Source organism: Mustela lutreola, chromosome 16 (genome assembly GCF_030435805.1).
Source record: "Mustela lutreola isolate mMusLut2 chromosome 16, mMusLut2.pri, whole genome shotgun sequence".
Classification (NCBI taxonomy): Eukaryota; Metazoa; Chordata; class Mammalia; order Carnivora; family Mustelidae; genus Mustela; species Mustela lutreola.
This window is the reverse complement of record NC_081305.1, coordinates 107,659-132,286: the sequence shown is the minus strand read 5'-3', so window position 1 is coordinate 132,286 and position 24,628 is coordinate 107,659. Positions and strand designations below refer to the sequence as shown.

The 24,628-nt window shown below is 55.7% G+C and overlaps 1 protein-coding gene and 1 long non-coding RNA gene across 6 annotated transcripts; one reads left to right on the top strand and one right to left on the bottom strand.

Moving 5' to 3' along the window:
- The first annotated feature begins 324 nt into the window (after positions 1–324).
- LOC131817866 (uncharacterized) lies at positions 325–15,659 on the top strand. Its single transcript, XR_009348613.1, has 11 exons — positions 325–605; positions 1,117–1,258; positions 2,358–2,538; positions 3,687–3,822; positions 4,009–4,145; positions 4,307–4,495; positions 6,203–6,309; positions 7,195–7,320; positions 11,863–12,946; positions 13,069–15,363; positions 15,574–15,659. It is a non-coding gene; the product is annotated as an uncharacterized LOC131817866 (long non-coding RNA).
- Positions 10,420–24,119, bottom strand: DBNDD1 (dysbindin domain containing 1). Of its 5 annotated transcripts, none has more exons than XM_059151640.1 (4): positions 23,837–24,119; positions 18,234–18,380; positions 17,722–17,835; positions 10,420–13,327 (listed from the first exon to the last, which is right to left on the bottom strand). In XM_059151640.1, exons 1-4 carry the CDS (start codon positions 24,060–24,062, stop codon positions 13,065–13,067), a joined length of 750 nt encoding a protein of 249 aa, XP_059007623.1. In that variant the 5' UTR covers positions 24,063–24,119; the 3' UTR covers positions 10,420–13,064. The 5 variants fall into 5 exon arrangements, with proteins under 5 accessions (XP_059007623.1, XP_059007622.1, XP_059007625.1 ...); XM_059151639.1 differs by having other exon boundaries at positions 17,722–17,862; positions 23,837–24,112; XM_059151642.1 differs by lacking the exon at positions 10,420–13,327 and adding an exon at positions 16,804–16,961 and having other exon boundaries at positions 23,837–24,114.
- Positions 24,120–24,628: the final 509 nt, after the last annotated feature.

Genomic DNA, 24,628 nt, shown 5'->3' with positions numbered 1-24,628 from the left:
GAGAACACCATCAGGACAAGAAGGAAGGGGTGGAGGCGAAATCGAATGGTTGTTGGAGCTTGTCCTTCATGCCAAACCAGAGCCTCTGGCTTGGGGGCCATGACAGAGGCTAGACTCCAGTTCTGTTGAAGGGGGCGGAGCTCGGAGGAGGCCATGGCGGTGGACGGCCGCCTGAATCAGCTCTCGCTTCTCGGGTCCCGCGGCAGTTTGTGTGTCCAGCATTGGCGGTGCTGACACCTGGGAGCGAGCCTGGAGACTGCTTATGGGGAGTTGGCACTGAAGCCCAGCGGCGAGGGTCTCTGCCGCCGAGAAGGGCGGGTGAGTGGCAGGGGCTCCTGTCTGGGGCCTCTGGTTCAGAGCTCAGAACAGCTCAGTGCCTGACGGGCTGTGGAGCTCACTTCCTTTAAGCATGTACTACAGGCATCTGCTGGTTCAGTGTGTAGTCAACATTAACTCTGTTTTTATCAAGGAAGGCATTGGCTGGGGAAACACTTAGCAAGGCAGTGTTAAAGACACACTATGACAGGCTGGGTAGGGCTCCGCCGAGAGGAGGCTTTGCAGAGTCTGGTGGGGGTCATCCTCCCAACCCCACAGGCCAATTCCAGGTGAGACTGGGCACACAGACGTGTGTGGGCTGAGAGCCTCAGGACGGGGGGAGGGCTGCATGCTGTGTCTAGGCTCGGGCCTGTTTGTTTTTGTTTTTAAGATTATTTATTTGAGGGGCGCCTGGGTGGCTTGGTCAGATAAGTGTCTGCCTTCGTCCCAGGTCATGATCTGGGGTCCTGGCTTAGAACTGTATCGGGCTCCCTGCGCCCGCCGCTCCCCCTGCTTGTGCGCGCGCTCTCTCTCTCCCTCCTCTTTCTCTGTCAAAATAAATAAAATCTTAAAAAAAAAAAAAAAAAGCTTAGAAAACGATTATTTGAGAGAGAGAGGAGGGCGCGAGTTGGGGGAAAGGCAGAGGGAGGGGGAGGGAAAGCTGACTCCCTGTTGACTGCAGGGGCTGCTGGCCTAACGGGGCTGACTTGGGGCTTACTCCCAGGACCCTGAGATCACATTAGCTGAAGTCAGCTGCTTTACTGAGCCACCCAGGTGACCCCAGGCTTTGCTCCTTTGTAGAGGAAACTGCTCCCTTGTACAGCAGAACCAGACGTCAGAGCATTCTGCTCCTCACCGCCTTTCTCCCAAGGAAACTAAAGAATGGTTTTCTTGGATCTTCCAGCTCTTTCGTGCAAAGCCTGGTGCCCCCCGCCTTCTCCTAGTGAGTATCCTCCTCTGTGTTGTGAGGAAGGTCCTAATGGGGGCTGGGTGTGGCAGGTCCTGAGGGGGCCTCATCCGTGCTGGGGAGACAACTGCCCAGGGCCTTGAGGAACAGTGTGGACGTGCGATTTTTGGATGTAGTTGGTTGTGAAGAGACCAAGTTGGAGATTATGGAGTTTGTGAATGTCCTGGAGAATCCCAAGCAGTATCAGGACTTAGGAGCCAAAATTCCAGAGGAACTGATTTAAAAAAATGTGCTGGTGCTCTGAGTGCCAAGTCAAAGCCGGAGCTCAATATGGTTCGGTGTGCACAGATGCGGGACCGCTTAGTTTTTGGTAGAGAGTGTGTATTTTATCAGTCACGGGAAGTAGCATCTGCAAGGCCAGAATGGTCTGAATGAAACCACAGGGAGTTCACGTTTTTGAACCATGAGACTGCAGTGTCCTGCGAACAGTATAAACCCTTGTGAGAGTTGTGTTTGGGTTCACTGAATGCACAAGCGTGTCCCTTTATTGGCCTTTTCCAGGCCGGCCCTTCCTCCCAGTTTGGTTCCAGTGGCAGAAATCTTTTGTTAAATGCCCTGCATAAACGTGTTCTCTACAAAAACAAAAACAAAACAAACAAAAAACCAAACACGTGTATTTACAGGTTTGTTCCTCTAAATGAAGTGAGAACTTAGAAGCAAAGCAAGCTGAGTGTATTTTCTGTATTTTTATGACTTTTTTTTACTTTTAGAAATTTCTCACTCAGTTTGACTTTTTTTTTTAAAGCTATTTGCCTTTATTGCTTTATTATCCAAAGCTGACTACTTAGTTTTTGAAGAAGCAACCTTTTTTTTACTTCTGTTTTATTAGGTTACATAACGTTAAGTAACATCGTTACATTAGCAAGTACAATGTGCATAATAAGGGTTGGGATGGCTCTTGACCGTGCTGTTCCTGGAGGTGTGGTATGGGTGTGGGTCTGGTCGTTGCATAGAGGAGATGGGGCCATGGTGAGTCTGGCTGTGGGTCTTTCTCCTGCTGCCTTTTGGTGTCATGGACCCTTGGGATCCCTGATAAACTAGGAGTCCTTTTCCCAGAAGGATTTTCATCTTACAGGAAATCAACCCACAGATCCGTCCCTTGTGCCTGGGCTGTGGACCAAGCAAAGAGCTACTGGAGTCGGTGACGCTTAGCACACAGCCCGTTGCAGGAGCTCTGGCTTTCTTCAGCTCCTCCCCATAGGGTGGTTGCCTCCGGACAGTTTGTTCTGAAGAACAGCAACAAATTCTGGACCATGGTGAGCCCGGGGACTAGAGGGTGGGCTGTTGCATTTCTGGTCTGTAGTGTGGGACGTGTCCACTGGCAAGCACGTGTGTGCAACAAAGGTGTAGGTCCTGTACCCAGCCCAGCTGCTGTTCACCTTGGCTCTGCAGGGGACGGCTTGGCTTTCCCTTTCAAGATGTCTGGCCGCTTGTGTGTACTGTGGAGAGTGGGTGGGGCAGGCAGGTCACCCAGAGTACGCTAACCCAAGCTGGGCTCTGTCCCTGTGTGTGGGGCTGAGGGTGTTGGCGCCCACATGGCTTTTCAGCTCCTCCTGGGTGTGAAGTTGGATGGCTTCCTAAAGTGACCTACAGTAGATGTGGGCACACGTGCCTCCTTGTCTAGAAGAATTGGCTATGCATGTGGTCACACGATAGACAGAGATGAACCCATGCAGACTCTGAATCCCTCATCCGTGTTTGTGGGGACGTGGGGTCCAACACCGTGTTGTGGGTTTGAGTTCTGTGACACTCTTTCTCCTACCTTTTCATGAGTATTTTGTCTTGGTTCTAAAAGACTAAAGGTTATGGTCTCCTTTGAGGTGATGAGATGCTAACCTGCACCCTTGACTAGAAATGGAGCAGCAGAAGCTCCCTGCTTTAAATCTCTTTTCAATTTTCAGGCATGATGGTAATCCGTAAAGGGAACACTGAGGTGTGTTACCAGAGTACAAATTGATGATTTTAAACCTTAAGTCAGGGGCACCTGGGGGGCTCAGTCAGTTAAGCGGCTGCCTTTGGCTCAGGTCATGATCTCAGGGTCCTGGGATCGAGCCCGGCATCGGGCTCCCTGCTCATTGGGGAGTCTGCTTCTCCCTCTCCCTCTGCCAGCTGCTCCCCCTGCTTCTGCTCTCTCTCTTGCTGTCTCTCTTTCTGTCAAATAAATAAAATCTTTAAAAAAAAAATAGTACCTTAAGTCAGCGCTGGAGAAGGCAGGTCACAGACAGGAAGACACAGTGTTGTGTCCGCGGTTGGGCTGGGCAGCGGCTGAAGTGCCTGAGTCAGCATTTCTGCGGTTGAGACCAGCCAGTGGTGAAGCTGTGCAGACAGGCTGTGGCCTCCGATGTGAGGGGCTGGGCTCTTGTTCTTCCTGGTGGGAGTGAGAAACAGTGTCACTCTTTTGTAGAGCACTTGGACAGTAACTTAAAATACACATTCAGACGCTTTGATCCAGCAAGCCTTGTGCCTAGGAGCTATCGTGAAGAAATGACCTGCTTAGCTGGATGGGCTTTCATGTATCCGCAGTGTTTGAACTTTTTATGGTAAGCATGGGTTAATTTTCTACGCAGAAGATATTGAAAGGAAAATCCCAGACTCTGGTGCATCATCTTGTGGGATTCTTGGTAGTGACGCCTAGAAGTCACCTGTTGCATGTGTATGCAGAAATGAGACTTTCTTTGGGTTCCATCTGTTCCCTTGAAGAACCAGGCATCACCTTTCTGATTTAGGGAGCAGTGCTTGTGAGTCTTCTTGGTACTGGCAGAACCCTTCTTGACAGAGTGACTGCGGGGGAGGCCAGTGTGCCCTTCATCACCGTGAATGGGTCAGAGTTCCTGGAAATGTTGGTTGGCGTGGGTCAGCGAGGGTAGGTAGATGCGTTTTGTGTGGCCCTGGCAGTGAGCACAGAGCTTGCCACAGATACTGGATCAGGGTGGGGGTCCAGACGAGGGACTTGGCTTAGCACACACCCGTACTTGTTTTCATACAAGCAGCAAAACCAGTTCTCTATGTGGATTCCTATTTCAGGTTCGTAACATGTTTGCAGTGGCTCGAAAAAAACGCTCCTTGTATCTTACTTATTGATGAGATTGATGCCATTGGCGGAAAGCAAGGCCAGGGGCACCGTGGCGCCCGAAATGAGCAGGAGAACACACTGAACCAGATGCTTGTGGAGATGGACAGTGAGCGGATGCCAGTGACAGCCGCTGAGACCAGGTCTGTGCCGTCAGCACTGCCAGGCCCTCCTCCAGCCTTTTGTTCCTATAAACTCCCTGGGTCAGAATCCTTGATGGTTCAGTTTTTAGAAGGCTGCTTCCCAGCAGAGTTAGTGGAGAAAGCTGTGTTAGATCAACACTGGCCCCAGGAGTCCGCGATAGGATGAGGGGCCCGTGTACCCTGCCTGTGGCCCACCAGCAGGAGGGGTTAGCAGGGGTGCGGTGGCAGAAGTCCTGTTGGGGAGGTGGACCGGCCAGATGGGGGCTCCCCTGCCCCTCCTCTCCTAGGCCTTGGCCCACAGGGTGGTGCGGTTGGAGCATGTGTTGCTTCCTGTCTCAGCCTCTCCTGTTGTCTTCCCGGACTCAGAATCGCATGCGTGGGCAGGCCTGCCTTGTCCCAAAATCTCTCTCCTGGTTAAGACTTTTCCACAGAGTGGTTCCAGCCAAGTGTGTCTGGGAGCTTGTCAGACGTGCTGAAGCTTCACTGGAAACGTCTGAGTGTTGATGCTACTTTTCAAATTGGGAGAAGCTCTCAGGGGGCCGGTGGCAAGTTTTGATCTTCACTTTGGGGTTGCCGGGAGTTCCCTGGGTTTGGGGATTCACTAGGAGGACACTCAGAAGCTCAGGTGTGCTCATATCCATGACTGTGACTGATGACAGACCCAGAACGAGATCTGTGCAGGAAAGGCTGTGGAAAGGAGCTCGGCCGCAGCCTCCCTGAGGACGGGGCGGGAGGTGCTGATCTCTCTTTGTGGAGCTGTGACGACACACGGGTGTTGCGGTTGCCCGAGATTTTCACTCTGTACCCGGTTTGTCCCACCATCCCGCAGATGCACAGCACACACTACTGTCTGCACCAGCCGTCTAGGCGTGGACAGCTGCTCCCAAACCTCAGGTCCCAGAGTGTGCTGAGGGCTGCCTTGGAAGCTGACCCTGAGAGGATGAACTGTTAGACCTGCTGTGTTATTTTCTTTTTGCACAGACCAAAACATTTCCAGAATCTTCCATTATACTCAGTGTCCAGCAGTGGTTCTAATTTGATGATGATTCTGTTCTGATATCTCAGAGGACTGATGGGAGGGACCATTCAGGGGGAGAGTGGGTTGGGGCACCAGCACCTGTTCTCAGCAGCCTGACCTGCCCCGGAGTAGGCCAGCTCCTTGTAAGTCCAGCAGGGCCGGCCGGATGGAGGCCTCGGCAGGTGGCTGGGGCACTGACACAGCGGAGGGTCCCCTCACTCCCTGGGTGGGGGGTAACAAGTGGCATCAGGCTGTCAGGAACCAGTGATGAGTCACGGTGGGGGTCCACACCCTGAGACCAGGACATCTAGATCCCTGTTAGCTGAGGAGGGTCTGGTTACTCTTTGACAGCTGTGTCTCAGCCAGAGCAGTGGGGTCTGCCAGTACCAGAGCCACGGGTGTGCTGCTGGGTGCCTGCCTGTGAAGGCTCAGAGCGAGAGGCTCTCAGAGCCAGCCCTGGGCATGAGTGCGTGCCCTGGTAAGCAGCCTCTGCTGGCAGTGTGGAGGAAGCAGAGGGAGAGCCAGCGAAGGGCCACTCAGGGTGGCCAGTGGACCTGGCAGGACAGGCATCTGTGTGGAAGAGCACCTGCTCTCAGGACCCGAGGGAGGAGGGGAGCTAGGTACACAGTGCTGTCCTCGTGGACACCGCCTGAGCTCTCTTCTTGGGCTCACTTGCTTCTCCTGTCCAGGGTTCGCCTCTCCACGAGCACTGTGGTGCTGGCTGGCCCCAGCTGCCCTGCCATCCTCCACCCGGCCCTGACGTAGCCTGGCCTGTCTGACCGCCTGATGCTTGTCAGTGAGTATGCCGGTCACTTGCTATTCAGGGTTGGGTCTTCACGTCCTTGGGTTAAAAGTCAGGTTAGATCATTACCTTTGTGTTTGGAGGCAGTTTCCTTTTTTTTTTTTTGAAGATTGATTTATTTATTTGACACACAGAGATCAGAAGTAGGCGGAGAGGCAGGCAGAGAGAGAGGAGGAAGCAGGCTCCCTGCTGAGCAGAGAGCCTGATGCAGGGCTCGATCCCAAGACCCTGGGATCATGATCTGAGCCGAAGGCAGAGGCTTTAACCCACTGAGCCCCCCAGGCGCCCCATGGAGGCAGTTTCCTTATCAGGCTCCTGCGGCAATTAATGTTAACATTCGGAGATAGTGGAGGCTCACGGATGCCCTTGGTTGCTGCCAGTTCCTGTGTCCTGGTGATCCACTTTTGGGAGTAACACATGTGGTGGGGCCTGCAGACACATCCATACAGGTGGGAGTGGTCCGGCAGACTCACATTCTTCAGCTCTTGTCTTGGCGTGGTGTGGTAGGGATGGTTAGAAGAGAAGGGCTCACCCTCGTCTCTTCCTCCGACGGTTGGCTCTTTCCATCTGTGAGAAAGCGTCCGTCCTGTGTGGACTCCCTCCTGCCCAGGGCAGTCCTCGTCTTGTTCACTGTTGGGTCCCGGCCCTGGGATCGGGTTTGGTGTTGGTCAGAGGCAGCAGTCAGAGGGTGTTTTACTGCATTCAGGAGCTTAGTGTATGTGAGCTGTGGGATATCTGTGTCCTTGCTGCCTAGTTGAATGATTGAATGTGAAGCATGGGCACAGCACGGAGGCTGCCTGGAGCCCCAGGTTGTCCTGCAGAGTTTGCAGTGTGGCTGCAGGTGACTCCACCATGTCTGTGGGTCTCTCTCCGCGCTAGGCACCCCTGACGTCAGAGACAGGTCCTCCATCTTCAGGGTTCACCTGTGCCCGCTGAAGCTAGACAAGAGCCTCCAGAAGGACACGCTAGCGGGAAAGCTCCTGGTGCTCGTGTGGTGCTTCCCGGGTAAGTGCTGGCCAGGCTGGGGCTCTTGCCTGTGGGGCGGGCGTTAGGGGTGGTGTGGGCGGCCCATGGGATTGGTGCGTGCTTTGTGCTTGTGCTATTTGGTCCTGGCAGGTGTCCATCTTTGTCTGTAGAACTTTGAATCTGTTGAGACAAATCAGAGTCCTTAGAGATGATGAGCCCCAAAGCTAAGATTTGTGCCCTTTTGAATTTCTAGCTCGATTCTCTTCAGACTTGGTAACTTTTTGCTGCAGAGGCCCAACTGATGTCTGAAAACAGACCCACTGAAGTGAGCTGTGCTCTTTCCTCTTTGTCCTTAAGACCCAAGATCCTGTGGTAGGAAACTCCTTTCCCTCCCAGGGTGGTTTAAGCACTGGGACTCGAGGGCTTTTCTAGGGGGCTTCCCTCCCCGGTTTTTCCCTACTCAGCAGCCTGTTGCCAGTCTCATGATGACTGTGACGCATTGTTGGCCACTGCTCCTGCCTCCCAGGGATGTTGTGCTGTGGAGCCTTGTCTCCTGCCGCCATGCTGCTGTTTCCCCAGTGTCCTGCCCACTGCGGGGCGAGGGCCGAGGTCAGGTCACACGTGGGTGATGAGTGAGGCATTCTCACCCGATCTGGCTGGTACACAAAGGACCTGGTCTGTTTCCGGCCAAGAATGTGCATTTTGCTCTCTTCCTGTGTGACACCCACGTCCACTTGCACACCAAAGTTAAGAAACTGGAGTCGGCCTTCCAGACTCTGTTCTTCCCAGATGAGCATTAGAGGCTGCCCATTGGCTGGGATGACTTGGCGGGATGACTGGAACTGCCCTCATGGGGAACTGCCTCACAGGGTCCTGAGGAGGCTGCCTTGTGGAGCTCTCTCCTCTCTCCGCTGATCACATGACCCCGCTGTCCCTGAGAGGCCGTCGAAGCCTTTTGGAGGTGGGCATCGCAAGGTAGTCCTCACACACAGAAGGGGACGTGGGGGATTCTTGGAGTCAACTCTGGACGCCTTCTCCGGAGCCAGAGAACCAAGTGGTAACTGCAGCGCTCTGATGGGCCTTATACTGTTGAGCCCGCCTCTCCACCTGTGCGGCAGGCCCTCGTGTGGTCGATCCAGGCATTTTAAACCTGGTGTTCCTTGGGAACCTGATGGTAAAGTTCCCTTCTGCCATCTCTGCTCATTCTTTGCGCCATAATATAGTAAAGTGAAAGAAAAAAGGTCATTTTAAAACTTGGCTAATGAATCATCAAAAAATACAGAATATGCAAAGAAACAGTAAGTGTGGTTCATTCATGGGGAAAAATGGACAGAAACCATCCCCGAGGTAGCACAGACATTCGGCTTACTAGGACAGAGTCTTAAATGTGCATCCCCAAAGAGCCCAGGGGGACCAGAAGAACTGTTTATCTCGACAAAGAGAATGTTAGTAAAGAAACAGAAATTACCAAAAGTAACCAGACACAAGTTCTGGAGCAGAAAGGTACTGTGATGGAAATGAAGTTCACGCGAGGGGCCCGTGGCAGATGTGAGCAGGAGAAGAAAAAATCAGCGAACTTGGAGATTGGTCTGATGGCATTACCCAGTCTGAGGAGCAGAAAGAAGAGAGCAGAAAATGAGCTGAATCTAGGCCCACATGGGGCGTCCGTAGTACAGCAGCCCCAGAGGGAGGAGAGAGAGGAGAAGGGGCAGAGAGAAGATAGGAAGAGGTGGTGGTTCAGCACATCCCAGATTGGATAAAAGACATGAATCTACATTTCCAAGAAGTTCAGTGAGTTTCAGGTAGGGACTAACTCGGAGATCTGCCCAGAGACTCAGTATGTTCTCACTGCTAAAGCCAAAGAAAGGGAGACTCTTGAATCCAGGAAGAGAGAAAGGACGCGGTGTACAAAGGGTCTTCAGTGAGACTAACAACCCATTGCTCGTTAGAAACTCTGAGGCCCAGAACACAGTAGGGTGACGAGTTTGAGGTCCCTGAAAGAAAACGCTGTTAGCAGAGTTCTGGATCTGGCAAAGCTGCCCTTGAGGAATGCAGGGGAGATGGAGACCTTCCCAGATACTGAAAAGATAAGGTGGTTCCTTATGTTTAGGCAGGGAGCTAAAGACCATCTTCCGCTGAAATGAAAGGACGCTAGCCTGGAACTTGAGGCCGCAAAAAGAGGTAACGTTGGTGCAGGTAAAATACAAAAGGAATATAGGGGAATTCGAAGGCCAGCATCACTGCATTTTTGGTGTGTAACTCCTGTTTTTCTCTATGCAATTTTTAAGACAAATGTGTAAAATGGTAATACATTTTCTGTTAACAGGTTTGTAAAGCAGAAAGTTGTCATCTTTGATGGTGATGCTATAGAGGTGTGGAGGCAAGGGCAACTGTCACAGAAGCAGAGCATTTGTGTAGTTGACTAAAGCCAGAAATGGAAAAGCAGATCTTACAATTCACATAGAACTGCAAGAGGCCTGAATAGCCAAAACAGTCCCATAAATGGAGACTGAGCTGGGGGGTCTCCCATGTTCCTATTTCAGAACTTGCCAGAAAGGTCAATGAAAAAAACATGACGTAAGGTTAGACCTAGACTAGTAGAATAAAATCCAAGAACACAGTTTGCAGATATAAGCTTGTACATCTTTGTTGAGTTGATTTTTGTCAAGGGCATGGAGACCATTCAGTAGGGCTAAGGACAGTGGCTTCAACAGAAGGTACTGGGACAGTGAGATGTCCACATCCAAAAGAACGAAAATGGACCCTTGCACTTCTTGAGTTAGCTCAGAATGGGTGAAAGACCTGAATTTAAGAGCTTGAATTATGATGTGGTTTCAAGAGACGATGGGAGACCGCATCTTAATGACTTAGTCTTGGCAGTGGTTCCTTCAGTGTGGCACCAGAAGCACACGCAACAGGTGAAAAAATAAGTGAGACTCAGCCAAATTAAGATCTCTCGTGTATCAAAGTACACTGTTCAGTGAATAAAAAGGCAGTGTGTAGAATGGAAGAAAATATTTGAAAATCCTGTGTCTGATAAGTCAGGGTCTAGAATCCAGAATATAGAACCCAGTTTAAAGATGGGCAAAAGGTTAGAATATACATTTTTCTGGAGAAGATGTGCAGATGGCCAAAAAGTATGTGAAAAAACGCTGAGTGTTATTTATTAGGAAAATGCAACTCAAAACCACAGTGAACTCGGACTTCACACCCAGCAGGATGGCTGTAGAAGTTAGAGGGGTTGGCAGGGACACGCAGACACACGACCCCTAATACGTTGCTGGTGGGCCTGTGAAACAGGCTGTAGACATCTGTTTGTCCTTCAGAAAGTAAAATACAGAGTTGCCGTATGACCCGGCAGTTCTAGTCATCGGTGTCTACCCAAGAGAACTGAAAACGTGGCCACGTGAAGACTTGTACATGAATGTTCACGGCTAAATGTCCATTGATACAAGAATGGATAGCCAAAATGTGTGTATGTATCACGGAATATTATTCAGCCATAAAAATGACGTATGGATAACCCCCTGGGTCCTTGTGTCCTGGAGCAGTGCTCTGTCTGGGCCACCGAGAGGGTCTTTGGTCTTGAGCTGGGGGGCCTTTGAGCTCTGGTCTTTGGCTCATGCTGGGGCCCCAGCTTTGCTTTAGCACACACGAGCTGCGGACAGTTTTCCAAACCAGAATTTGGGACTTGGGAATCTGGCAGCAGCTTTCATGCTGTGTCTAGAGCTCCATTTGGAATCTCAGAGAGATGAGGGCTCCAGGGCAGTGGGTCCGGCCCTGGTTTGGATGCTGACTGCATATGGGAGGAGGGGGGGTTCCCTAGGGTCTTCCTTCCAGAGACAGTTCTCTGAAGGTGGGTGGGTGCAGGTGTGTGTGGTTCCTCCCAGCAACACGTGCCTGGCCTCCTGGCTTCCACTCAGCAGCTCCGGGAGCTGCAGTCCGTGGGTTCAGGGCTTTGGAGTGCCTTCCTGGGGATGAGGGTCAGGGCGCTGTCCTAGGGGCCAGTGGCTGCCCTTTGCGGTCAGCCTGATGGGTCTGAGAACCACGGACAGGTCGGCGGTGCTGCAGTGTTTTGAGTTCCTTAGGGAAGTGCAGCGTGTGTAGACAAGCGTGGAGTGTCTGGTAGCCCAGGACGTCTCCACGGCTTCGGGAGGCTTGGCCCCACCATGCTGCTGAGCTGACCAGTCCTGAAGCTGGGCCCAGTGGGAGTTTATGCCTTTTCTGTGGACTGATAACTGCTTATAAGCTAGGGTGTAGGAGGCATTGGTCTCCATGCTTCTGGGTCACTTAGCAAGCCAGAGAAGAGAGCTAATCACATGGGCTGAGAACAGGCCTCCTGAAGCTGTGTGCTACGTGCAGAGTGTGGGCGGTGGGACACCGTCTGCACCCTGGGGGAGGTGGGGTTTCTGCAGAGTGGAGGGCCGCACAGGGTCTGGCGGGGCCTGGGAGTCTGCACTGGCTGAGCAGAGGCTCTGGCCAGTTCCCAGCACTCCATCAGTGGAGGCTGGGGATTTGGCACCACATCCTGGCTGTCCCCTTTTCCTCTGCCTCTCACTGGCCTGGGAATCCGATATTTAGGTCTCGAGAAGAAGACGCAGGTGTGCGGCCCAGTGAGAGGGTGACCGTGGCCTCCCCTGAGGGCAGACACTTGGCACTCTGCTGATTCCTGAATCCTGTGGACCCTGTGCTGGAGGTCATTGTGGGTGTTTACCTTCTCCAGGTGATTGTGTGTGGCCTCTGGTCATGAGGGCACAGTATGTTCACAGCGGCCGCCCTTTTACTTTTCAAGGAATGTAGTGGTTTAGAATTGGGTTCAAAAGATTGTTCAGGGACGTGCAGCAGTAAGGAGTAGGGTGTTGACTCCCCGTGGGATCTGGATGGCGGACTCCTGACACCCCAGAGATCTGATGTTAAACTCGGCTCACTTCTAAGCTTTGGACCCAAAAGGTGGGCTCTACGAGAACTTCCTTAGGACTGATAGGATGGAGGTGGTTTCCATGCTAATCTTTGGGGTGACTCCACCCAGACCCACCAAATCCTGGGCGGAGACCAGGGGTCTGTCTCCTCCTCCCATGCCCTTGTGGCCAGTGGTCATAGTAGGGCAAATTGGTCTGGGATGCTTCAGAGGTGGGACCTGGAAGGGGCAGGAGCTCTGCATGGGGAGTAGAGGCTGGGACCACAGGCCTGTGTCTTCTAGGTGTCCATCATCCCCCGGCACAGAGGGCTCAGCTGTTCCCAGTGCTTGCCCAGGGAGCAGTATCTGTCCACACGGGAGCAGCCCTTTGACCTCATGTGCATGATGCTGGGGGCAGGGTGGCTGAGCAGATGTGTTTTGGGTGGCTCACCCAGAGGCCCAGGATGACTTGAGGAAAGTCACCCAGAGCGCCTCTGCCCAGGTAAAGGTCAGCCGCCCTCGTTGGGGGCTCTGCATGGCTGAGCCCCTCCAGGCTCAGCCCCACCTCCTTGTTTCCAGATTGTGCGCTTTGGAGGAGCGAAGAGCTGGGACAGGTATACTGTGACCTCTCCCGACGAGGCGAGATGCTGGTAGGGAAGCCGTATGGCGAGGCCACGGGCCAGCTCATTGCTAAGCAGGTGGGGCACCTGTGACGCCAGTGAGTGGGACCTGGACCTGCTGACCCGGTGCCGAGAGCAGCTGGAGTGGGTGAGTGAGGCGGGTCCTGGCCTCGGGCTCTCCCGTCCTCCTGGGATGTTGGGCTTGGGGTTTGCCTTGGCAGTACCCGCTGTTCTGGGAGCAGCTCTGTGACGGGCAACTGTGATTTCTAGGTGGGCAGGTGCTGCTGGAGGAGGTGGTGCTGGGCGAGGCGGACACGGTGGTGCTGCTGGGTCCCGGCCCTCTGCGGAGAACCGGCCTCTGTGAGCAGTCTGTGGACGGCACCAAGGCAGCGGCAGCCTGCAGGAGGACGTCTCCCTTCCCCAGGGGCTGAAGGGCTGGAGCCGGGGGCGTGAGGAGGGCAGTGCAGAGTGCTGCCTCCAGGAGAGCCCAGCCTAGTGACCTTGGCTGTGCAAGCAGCTGCCCAAATCTCTGGAAAACAAATTAAAACATGGTAACAGCAAATGGGTGTTTTAGATGCCGGTCCCCAGTCCGCGGGGCAAGCAGTGCGGCTGTAAGTCCCCTGCCCCCTGGGGAGCCAAGAGTGTGTGGCTTCCTGGTGGGGTTTTGAGTTTAGACCTTCAGGGGCCTCCCACAAAGGGAGGGGGTGGTGGGTGGGTTTGGTGGGGATGGCTGCCTCACGGGCAAGTGTGAATGCTGGTCTCTTTAACTGCCCCAAGGAGAGGAGGTTTTGGCTGAGTTCAGAAATTCTGAAGGTTCAGTGAAGTGGCGGAATAAAGAGAAGGGAGATCTAAGTCAGTGCCCAAGAGAAAGTGTTAGTTTTTTGGAAGAGCTGTTTGGGTTGGTGGAAGGCCTGTCAGTGGTTCTCGAGGAAACTCCACACTTTGCCCAAGTGTGTGGTTGGGGAAGGGTAATGGAGCCGTGGGGTCCCGAACCCTCGCACACCCGGCACCTGGATGCTGCTCTGAGCACGAGGGAGGCACCTTCTTAGGCAAAGCAGCCCCTGTTGCCAGGGTAGGTAGCTTTACCGACAAGGGTGTGTCTGGATTTAATTCCCTTTTTCAGCAAGCCGTGTTCCCTGCTACCCCCTTTAGTTAGAATCACAGACGGGGTTCTGGACTGAGCTGGGACCCCCTTGGTTGTATGTGGAGAGCCCTGTTGTTGCTGCCCCTGGTAACCTCTTCCTAGTGTTGTGCAGCTGCCCCACAAAAGAAAGCAGGTCCTGGGTTGGGAGGTCTTGCCCTCTGCTGCCGTGGATCGTCTGGTTGATCTTGGAGCCTGGCCAGGGCCCAGCCCGGGCGGCGGGGGTCAGGACTGGCCTGGGGCTCGGACAACGTCCTGCTTTTCTCCATGCAGCCTGCCTCCCAGAGGCATCAGAAGCTTGGCCGTAGAGGGCGGTCAGCCCTCAGGTTGGGGGTATGTGTGTGTCCGGGACCCCTGGTGTGCAGGGCCTCCTGGAGACGGGGGGTGTCCCTACTTGCTGCCCCATAGGACCTCTGCTCTCTGCTTGGCCAAGACCAGACGCTGGCATTTGCTTAAAAATTCCCAAATCGTTTGTTAGGTCGGACTAAAAAAGTAGCATTTCCAGCTCGGGACAAGCACTTCTAAGTTTTGTTGTTTGTAAAACATGCCACTGTTGAATTTCTTACACCCCCAGAGCCCATTCTCTAATGAAGTGTCCAGTAAACTCTGCCTTCCTTAGCTGAGCTAAGGGGGGGACCTGCCGGGGGACCTGCCGGGGTCCTGTCTGGGGCTCCCTCTGATGGAGGGGAGGGTGCTCTGTGCTGTCCAGAGCCTGGGGACCTGTTCATTTTGAGGCTTGCTACAGCCCCTCTCTGGGGTTGAGGGCCTGCTCTCAGCCCACCTGGGTGCTTCCCATCTCCAACCCCTGCTGTCTCCTGCCTTGGATGCCCTCATGCTCTCCTCTCCTGAGTCTCCTTAGTGCTTCCCTTCGCCCGTTTGGGCCACCAGGGCTCACGTGATGCAGGCCCAGGGATGGACACCTGGCCTGGAATATTCCATGATGAGGGAGCCGTAGGCTTTTCTCTGGAGAGCCCAGTGGGAGGAACTGCCTGGCCTGGGGCCCAGGGCCTGTTCTCTGGGCCCTTTGTTTCACGTGTAACCCAAAGGATTGGGGTTTTGGCCTCACTCTTGGCCCTTTCCTCAAGACCTTATCTCTGGGCTCTGGGTCTGGAGCTTCCTGGGACCCTGCCTGGGGAGGGAAGATTTGCCGGAGTGCACCTTGGGCCTTTCCAGGCCTGGGCCTGGGGTGGGGGGTGAGGGGCAGGATCTTCAATTCCTAAAGCCTAGAAATCCAGGACGCTTGTCCCTGAGACATGGCCCAAATAAGCAGCACAGAGGAACCCCCAGTGGCTTCAGCTGGAGGAGACCAGAGCAGAAGTTCTGCTCCTTGAGCAGCCAGCCCCACCCCCGCCCCCCAGAACTCACTCCTGAGCTCTGGGGTCACCTGGAAAAGAGAAGAGGCTGTGCTTGAGCCTTAGGAAGAGGTGAGATTTTTTTTTTTTTTTTTTTTTTTTATTTATTTATTTGACAGAGAGAAATCACAAGTAGATGGAGAGGCAGACAGAGAGAGAGAGGGAAGCAGGCTCTCCGCTGAGCAGAGAGCCCGATGCGGGACTCGATCCCAGGACTCTGAGATCATGACCTGAGCCGAAGGCAGCGGCTTAACCCACTGAGCCACCCAGGCGCCCCAAGAGGTGAGATTTTAATCAGATATTTTGTAAATAAGCTCTGTGGAAGGAAGCCGTAGCAGGAAGCCTGGGGGCTGGGGAGCGCTGTCCTGGAGCGGGGGGCATGCAGCTGCCCTTAATGGGATTTGATTTTAAGTGGACTTATGGGTGATGCCCGGTAAAAGTCCCTTGAGTGTAGAGGGTGCAGGCAAAGTCCCTCGGCATTTCTGAGGCCTGTTTTCTCAGCAGGGAACTTGCCTTTACTGTGCCAAGCGGGCCTGGGGCACGCCCAGGGCCACAGCAGAACAGGTTTCCCTTCCCTAGAAATGTGTGAGTGGGGAATGGGTCAGGGCAGGTTGGCCTGGGCACCAAAAGCAAACTCACACATTTATTTGAAAACTTCTTGGACTTGCTGTCAGACCAGAGCCTCTCCAGTCCCTTAGGTCATAGAAAGCGGCAGTTGGAGCAGCTGAGCCTGGTGCCCTCTAAGTTGGGGGCCGTGCTGGGGGTCCCGATGTTCCAAGCCCCCCCCTTGGGCTGTGCTACCCGAGGTCAGGATGCTAGCCAGGGGCACAGATCTAGGGCTGTGCATGCCTCTGTGTGCGTTTTTGATAGGCTGTGGGGATGTGTCCCTGCCAAGGACAGACCCCACGTGCCTACTCCCCCATCCACAGTCTGAGGTGGTTGTGCCACATTTGGTGTTCGGAGCCGAGGATATGGGCCCGGCTGTCACACAGGAACTAAGACGAGCAGAGTCTTAGGGTCTGGGGAGGAGGCCCTGGTGCCAACGGCCAACGATGCGCCGTGGGCGGCAAGAAGAGGTTGGGAGTGAAAGGAACTGTGGTGGTGTTCAGGACGGACTCCCCTACCCACATTCTTGGCTGGATAGCAGAGTATCCCATGGGCCAGAGCATGGTGTGCCCATTCCTGAACCAGAATCCTGAGACCCTGGGGGTTTTGCAGAGAAGCTCTCTCTGGCGTAGGTCCCCCTCACCCCGCACCCACTCGGGAATCTTCTGGCAGATGAGAGCACCAGTCCTGTGGACAGAAGTTTCCAAGAGGCCTAGGCCACTCCCACCTCCTCAGGTCCCTAGTCCCTGATCCAGGGACTGGAAGGGAGCGGGACATAAGGCCACTGGACTGTGCTTGTGCTGGAGCACCCCAAGAACCTGGCCCAGAGCCACATGGGATGGGCAGAGTGTCCGAGGGGTCAGAACTGTCCAGGTGGGCACTGCCTTGGCCCCAGGGCCAGCTGGCCTAGTCCTCCTTGGGCCTCTCCACGGTCAGAAATGTGTCCGCAATCGCTGGCCGGCGCTCCGGGTCACCAAGTGGCTGCTTCTCTCGGTTCTGCTCGGCCCTGGTTCGTGTCCAGGAGGGGGAGCGCAGACAGCCGGCCCTGGGCAGCGGGTGCAGGCCTGATGGGAACACGGGGGTCAGGTTGCTCCTGCAGCGACGGGGCTGCGCTTGTATGCGCCTGGCCACACGCTGGGATCCCCTGAGTGTTCAGAAAACACAGGTACCAGGCCACCAACAGCGTGGACTTGTGGGTCTGGGTGCAGCCTGAGCAAAGGCTTTTTTGATGCTCGAGGAAGGTCCCTGTGCAGCTGAGACCCCACCCTGGGTGTGAGCCCGGCTCTAGCAGCTAGCTGCCCCATCGCCCTCCCAGGGTGCAGGCTCTCTAGGGGTGGGATCTGAGCACCCCCTTTCCACCCCCCCCAAACAGAGTGTGAGAAAGGAGAGAAGGTTGCTGGGTCCCCACACCCACTGGTAGTCTTGCCATTTCCGGGGCCCTCGAGGTCTGGGACGAGGGGCAACATTTCCTTGCGAACTGAAGGGGAAACTAAGGCCAGAAGTGATGAAGGCCACCCCACTTTGCTATGTCTAACTTGTGATTCAGTTCACGTGGAGTAAATTCTGCTTTTGATGGGACTATGACTGGGGCCTTTGGGCATCCGGAAAGGAAGATTGAGGACGGCAGGAGGAAAATCCCTTCAAGTTCGGCAAACAGACATGTAAGATGCAAAAATACTGAATGAGATTGCGCAGGGGCAAGCACCAATTCTGACCCAGGTGTGAAAATTACTTCCAAAGAGAGGGGTTGTGGAGAGCCGTGTTCCATGGGTCTGGGCCCCAGGACTGCCCCGCATTGCTCACCACGCCCCAATGCCAGCCCACCTGCTGGCGACTCCCCAGCCAGGCTTTCGTCGTCTGAGTCAGCAAAGACCTCGGCCAGCTCCTGGTCAGACATGTCAGTCAACTCGGTGAGGTCGAGGAGGTCAAAGTGCACCTCTAGGGAGGAGACGCTGCTCAGGGGCTCTGCAGGGCAGGGGAAGGGGGTGCTGGTCACAGGCAGAGTCCACCCGGGGACCAGCGCCCTTCCCCCACTGCCGACGGAGCCTGGGGAAGAACTAGAGCTCTGGGTGAAGCCGCACAGGGTCGAGCTAAGATGGGCAGACCCAGACACCGTCTGCTCTCCACTCTAGACGAAATGCCTTCTGGGGGCCCCCATTTTGCAAATAGTGTAGCCAAGGCCCACAGGGCCTGAGCTGTAAGAGCTCAGCCGCAGCAGCCCCCTCCCCACCCACACAGCTGGGGGCGTGTCTGCTTAGGATGTGGACCCTGACACCCATTTCCCAGGGGGCTCATGGTCCCTGCGGAGCACACGCTGGGCAGGTTGCTGTACTTACGCCTCCTTTCTGTGACCTGCAGGAGCCCCGGGGCTGGTATTGGGATGCCCACCTCCTCCTCAGCTGTGGGCGAGTGGCAGCTGTCCCCTGTCCCATGGGCCAGGGTGCCTAGGGCTGCCTGTGGTGCCTCCACGTCCTTAACTATTTCTGCAACAAAGACAGACTGTGTTAACCGGGATGACAGAGGCTGGAGGGGAAGACGCGAGTCCTTGGCTCTCCGAACCCTCCTTGGAGGCTCTGGGCAGTGGCCAGGGTTGCCGGGAGTAGTCTGGGCTGGGATCCCAGGCCAGGGCTAAGGGTGGAAGGAGTAAGAGGGTGTCCCAGTGCTGTCCTGTCTCTACTTGTAGTGGTCGCTTTGGCATTTCCTTGCTTTTGGGTCTCTCTGATCCAGAATGGACCCTGCTTGCCTCTCTGTCCTCTGTGGATGGACTTCTTGTAAAAACCCATGTTCTGTTTGAATGCACAGTGACTTATTTTCATAGTAAAAGACTAGAGAATATTCCTCTAGGTTTTTTTTTCTTTTTCTTTCTTTCTTTCTTTTTTTTTTTTTTTTTTTTTTAAGATTTTATTTATTTGACAGACAGGGATCACAAGCAGGCAGAGAGGCAGGCGGAGAAAGAGGAGGAAGCAGGCTGAGCAGAGAGCCCAATGTGGGCTTGATCCCAGTACCTCAAGATCATGACCCAAGCTGAAGTCAGAGGCTTAACCCACTGAGCCACCCAGGTGCCCCTCCTCTAGGTATTTTCTATGTAATTTTTTGGGAAAGACTTAATTGCTCGTTTTTTAAATATTTGATGATTTTTTTTTTTTTTTTTTAAGTTGACAGGAGTAGGCCCTGTGGGCAATTTGCTTGGAAGAGAGACTGGCACTCAGAGATGGACCCCTGCCCCCTAGAAGCGCCAGCCTCACCCTTCTGTCAGTTGGGCCAACCCCTTGACCTCTTAGCTCACATCCTCCATCCTTATTTCCTGCCAGTTCCTCCAGAATGTTCCAGAGCCCAACCCCCTCTCCTCTCCTGCTGCCTCACCTTATCACTCCCTGAACTCAGCCAGAGAACCTGTCAGGCATGTCCCCTGAGGCCGCTGGATCCCGTGGCTCCCCCACCTCCCCGTTGTGGCCCCATAAAGAGTGAACCAGTGCTCTGTGATGCACCAGGGCCCATGGCAGTCTTGTCTACGGGAGCCCAACTGGGCCGACAGCTGCTGGCCAGGGGTGGGCCTTCCGAAAGCTCAGCAGTGCAGTCAGCAGCCAGGATGGCCAGGTCCTTTGTCGAGAGGGTCTCCAGCTCAGTAGGAAGATAAGCCATTGTTCACTGCCACAGAGGTGGCTGGGCTTCAGCTGGCCTTTTGGAGGGCACCAGCCTCTGGGGGAAGATGAGGCTGGGGACCCGCCCATGCTATCCACATCACAGGGGCTTGGGGCTGGCCAGGCTGGACGCGGCTCAGGGGATCTGGTTTCCACTTCTCTGATGCATTTGGAACGTGACTTCTCAGTATCATGGGAGGGTAGAGTTACACCCACCAGTGTCCTGGCCTGCCCAGCCCAGCAAGGACACCTTGACACCCAGAGGGCACGAGAGGTCAGACTGTGCTCTGAGCTGGGGTAAGCAGGGGCCCCTGCCTTGAACCTCTGACCAGCCATTTCTGTCGAGAGTCCTTGGGGAGTCTTTACTCTTTGGGAACCTGCTTTGTTTCCTTGAGTGGGGAATACAGTACCTGGGCCCTCTGAGCGTGTACGATGGGTTCACATCCCGCTGGCCTGTGCTGTCCTGATTCTGAGACGCTTCCAAGCCCATGGGCCATGGTGACAGGTGAGGCAGGGGAAAGGGCAGGGGATAGACATCCACAGAAGTCATCAGAACTCTGCTGCTCTGCGTGTGCTGGGAGGAGCTGCTGAAGGGTTCTGAGCTGAGTAGGACACCTACCTCCATTTTTGTGAGCTGCAGGCTAGGTGGGAAGGGTGATGTCTGCAGGTGCTGAGACAGGGCGAGGGGCAAGCCCCACTGTGGATGGGGGGCTTCAGGGTCTCAGGGGCCTCACCTGCTGTACTAACTGTAAGAAGCACATGTTGACAAATGTCAACATCCCTGAGCCAGCCAAGTACCTACGGTCAGCGGCATCATGGGTGATGGAGAAACCAAATGTGGCCCATCCACACAAGGGGTGTTACTCAGCCGTAAAAAAGAAAAGAAAGCACAGACACAGGCTACAACACGGCTGAATCTTGGAAACATCATGGTTAAGTGCAAGAAGCCGGTCACAAAAGGCCGTGTGTTATGATAACATGAAATGTCCAGGACAGAAAAAGCAGAGTAGAGGAGTCGATTAGAAAAGATACAGACAGTAGGGACGCCTGGATGGGCTCAGTTGGTTGAGCGGCTGCCTTTGGCTCAGGTCATGATCCCAGCATCCTGGGATCGAGTCCCTCATCGGGCTCCTTGCTCCGCGGGGAGCCTGCTTCTCCCTCTGCCACTCTGTCTGTCTGTGTTCACTCTCTCTCTCTCTGACAAATGAATAAATAAAATCTTAAAAAAAAAAAGAGAGAGAGAAAAGATATAGACAGTAGATAGATGGCAGTCTCTAGGAGCTGGGCTGTGTGTGGGATGGGGGTGATGACTCGGCTACGGGGCTGCTTTTCCGGATGATGAAAGTATTCTCACAGGTGATGGTGGTGGTGGCTGCACAGTTTTGGAAATACACTAAAGGTGCTGAACTGTATGCTGTAAAAGAGTGAATTTTAGGACAAAAGAAATTCTCAGTGGAAACAAAAGTTGGTTTTGGATGGAATTGAAGGGCAAATCCAGGAGAACCTGAGACATCAACTCACTTTTCTTGTGCACCTACTGTGTGCCAGGCACCAGGCTCAGAGGCTGGGAATGGGTAAATGAAGTGTGACCTCTAGGACCTAGGCTTGGTCCTGACACAGCTGATGCACCATAAATGTTTGTCGAATGAACAAGGCCAAGACCCCACCCCATAGTTTCTAATGGCTGTGCTAGGAATCACCTGTCCATAGATGAGACCCACAGCTCTTCCTGGGGTGTGAAGCAGGAGTGATCACGGAGGCAGGCAAGGCCAGGGTGTGGAGTAGCAACACCGAGATTCTCTGCTCAGTACAGCCCCTATAAAGCCCCTGCAGGGACCACTCCTGCCCCGACCTGTGCAGGCCGTGAAGCAGCACACCATGGGGACTGCAGCTGGGTTACCATGTTCCACCTCGGCACCGATGGCTCATGTGAGTGGGTATAGCAGGGTTACCTTGCACTAGGCCGCTGACCTATTTTCCAGCACATTTGTGTGAGAACTTGGCCCAAATCTTAAGTTCCCTGCTGTGTGCCCTGGGCCTTGCCCTAAGCATCGAGGAGGTTCTCTGCATGAACAGATGAACAAATTAATGAAATGAATAAATGATTAGCATATACAACAAAATGGCAGTGGGGAGGCAGAGAGGGTCACAGACACGATATCTGTCCCCCATTTCCCTCGCCCCTCGTCCATGGACGTCCAGGATGCTGGGTGGGCCCTGCCAAGGTGCAGCCTCCTGAGTGGGGGTCCATGGCCTTGCTTTCCTTGTGGCTGTCCAGACATACGTGGAGTTGGGTAGGTCTACAACCTTGGTTTACCACAGGCCCCAGACGGGGTCCTTCAAGAAGCACAGTGCCTCCCTCCTCATCTGCATGTCTGCACACATTGATAGTAAGAAATTATTGGTACTTCGTTTAGGTGCAGAATTGGGATTTTCATTGTGTTCTATGTAAACCTTATCTTTTGGCGATATTTCAGAAATACTTAGAGATGAGATAATACGTTAATCCTGACTACAAACCACTATGGAAGGGAGGCAGGGGGTGGTCTGCTTGAGCAGGCTGGCAGGTGACTCATGGAGCTTTGCCACATTGTTCTACTTTTTCGTGTGTTCTACATGCTTCAGAACAAAGTTGTCACAAGTGTGACCTGAGAGAATGCCAGTCACAGCCGTCCACCCAAGATCTTGTGAGCTCCCCTGGCATGGGGATTGCCAGGCCACTGTGTAGGCAGGAAATGGCTGCACAGAGTATGAGGCCTCTGGGTGTGCCCCGCCCCCCCCCCCCGGTTCCCACCCCACCCCCACTCCTGGACGGAGGAGGCCCCTGTGAATACAGATCCGTGTGTGGAACGAGAGAGAGTCAGAAACTGGAGGATCAGGAAGCCCCTCTTCCCTAACCCCTTCCCTAACCCTTCCCTAACCCTTCCCTCTCTCACTCAGGGCTCCCACAGCGCTGCGGGGAAAGTGAGCCTGTCCCCACCGACAGAAGTGGATACGGAAACTGAGGGCCGGGCTGATCTGCTCAGCTCTGTGCTCCCCAGCCTTTGCCCTACAAAGCTTTCCCATCACAACCCCGCATAGCTCCCACTGCAAGTCCTGGGGTCCTGGGACTGTCAATGGCCAGAAAAAGCTGGATCCCTTAAACAAGTGACAAAACAAAGAAAACCCATACCCACCAGCTCGGGTGTGTCTGGTGGTGTTTGCTGGGTGGGTGACAAGGGCCCTCAGCTGTCTGGACTGCACCTGCCCAGCTCAGACTGCAGACAGCAGTGGGTGGGCCCTCTGCTTGAGGACACCCCCCTGGGGTCATCCCTTTGGGCTCCAGATGAGGGCGCCAGTGTGACTGGGGTCCCTCCGCAGGTCCCTGTGTGGTCAAGAGAGGCTCCCCGGGATGGACCTCCAGGAAACCAGGATGCATCTGGGGCCTAGCCAGGCCGGTGGACGCGCCGATGGCGCCGGAACGCGCTTCCGGGAAAGGACTCTTGAGGTGGGGGTTCCTAGAGTTTTCCTGCCGTTACCAGCTGCTGCCCTGCCAGAGCCGGGCTCCAAAGAGGGAGACCTAGGTAGAATCCCAGGCGTCAGAGTCACCGAGAGCCAACAGGGGCCCCGAGGAGGCCCACTCCGTGCACACCTGCGCTCCCAGCTGTGGGAGCCCCTGGGCCTCGCCCAGGCCGACAACCCCTGCAAGCGTGGGGCAGGCTCCCCCGCAGGCCGTGCCGGGTGCGACGCCCCCCTTTCCCCAGGCCCGGTCCCGGCGCGGTGCCCTGCAGGGTCCCGGCGGCGGCGGCGGCGGCGTCCCTGCCCTAGCCCTAGGCGGAGAGCTGCTGGGGCGAACAAAGCAGATGAGCGGCGCCGGAGGGCAGCGTCCACCCGCAGGCCTCGCGGAGCTGGACCCCAAACTACGGCCCAGACACGCCCCATGCCCAGACCACCCACCCGGAACCCCGGCACTGCTGGTTTGGGGTTCAGCACGAAACTCCGGACCAACCGCCCAGGAGCGCGCCTGGCGGCTGTCGGGACTGAGCGCAGAGGACAAGGGGGCGGGGACGCGATGTGTGCGCCCCCTGCCTAAAGCGGGGGCCGTTCCCGGGAGGTACCCCCGGCCCGGCTCCCCGCGCGGCACGCCAGGCTTCCTCCGGCTCCGGCCCGGCTCAGCTCGGAGCTAGCGGGGCATCTTGTGCGGCTCCCGGGAGCGGCCGGGTGAGTGGGCCAGGGGCGGGCGGCGGGGGGAAGCGGCTGCGGCTGGCTGCGGGGAAGGCGCAGCTCGGGGACTCCTGGGGACTTGGGGCCGCACTCACCTCCCGGGCCGGCGCCCTCCGGGGGCTCCATGCGGCCGGCGGGGTCTGGGAGGGGCGCGGGCGGCGGCGGCGTCACCCAGCCCGGGCGCCCCTGCAGCTGCGGCGGCGACTCGGCCCCAGCTCCCGGCGCAGCGCATCGGGGCAGCAGCCGGGGGGCCGCGGCGGCAGGGAGGAGCCCGCGGGGCGGGGCGCGCAGCTGCTCCGGGGCCCGGGTTCCCCCTAGCATCCTCCCCCCGGAGCCCCGCAGCACAGGTGCGGCCCCGCCCCGCCCCGCGCGCGCCCCCTGCCGGCCCCGGCCCCGCGGACCACCTCTCCCGCCGACCTCCCGGGATGCGCACCGCACACCGCCCCCCCGTCCCCCGGCTTACGGCGGCGGCCTCCCAACCCCGGCACGGCCCTGGCGCTCTCCGCGCCCCCAGCGCGTTCGCTCCTCCCGCAGCCGCGCCAGCTTCGGCCCATTTGTTCACCCCCAGATATCTGCGGGGTGCTAGCTACGTGCCGGCGCCTCGTCGGCCGGTGGAGAGGAGGCACCGAGGAGCAGCAAAGGCGGCGCCCCACACCCTTGTCCGCTAAGCAAAGAATGGCAGACGGTGGTGAATACCGGCACGAACACTGCGGGCGGGGCTGGGCGAGAGCTTCCTGATGAGGCGGGAGGGGCCGTAGGCGGAAAATGGGAGCGGGCAGGGAGAGCGCCTCGGGAGGGAAGGCAGGGGTCTGGGCGCGCTGAGAACGACGCACGAGCCCCTGGAATGGGACCCTGTGCCAAGCTCTGTGCGCACAGTATCTCAGCGG

Excerpts from the sequence above, each read along its gene's own strand:
- DBNDD1 (XM_059151639.1), bottom strand. The coding sequence starts at position 24,062 with ATGCTAGGGGGAACCCGGGCCCCGGAGCAGCTGCGCGCCCCGCCCCGC. Across the intron at positions 18,381-23,836 it reads GGAGGGCGCCGGCCCGGGAG|AAATAGTTAAGGACGTGGAG; the intron begins GTGAGTGCGGCC and ends TCTTTGTTGCAG. Across the intron at positions 17,863-18,233 it reads GCAGGTCACAGAAAGGAGGC|AGCCCCTGAGCAGCGTCTCC; the intron begins GTAAGTACAGCA and ends CCTGCCCTGCAG.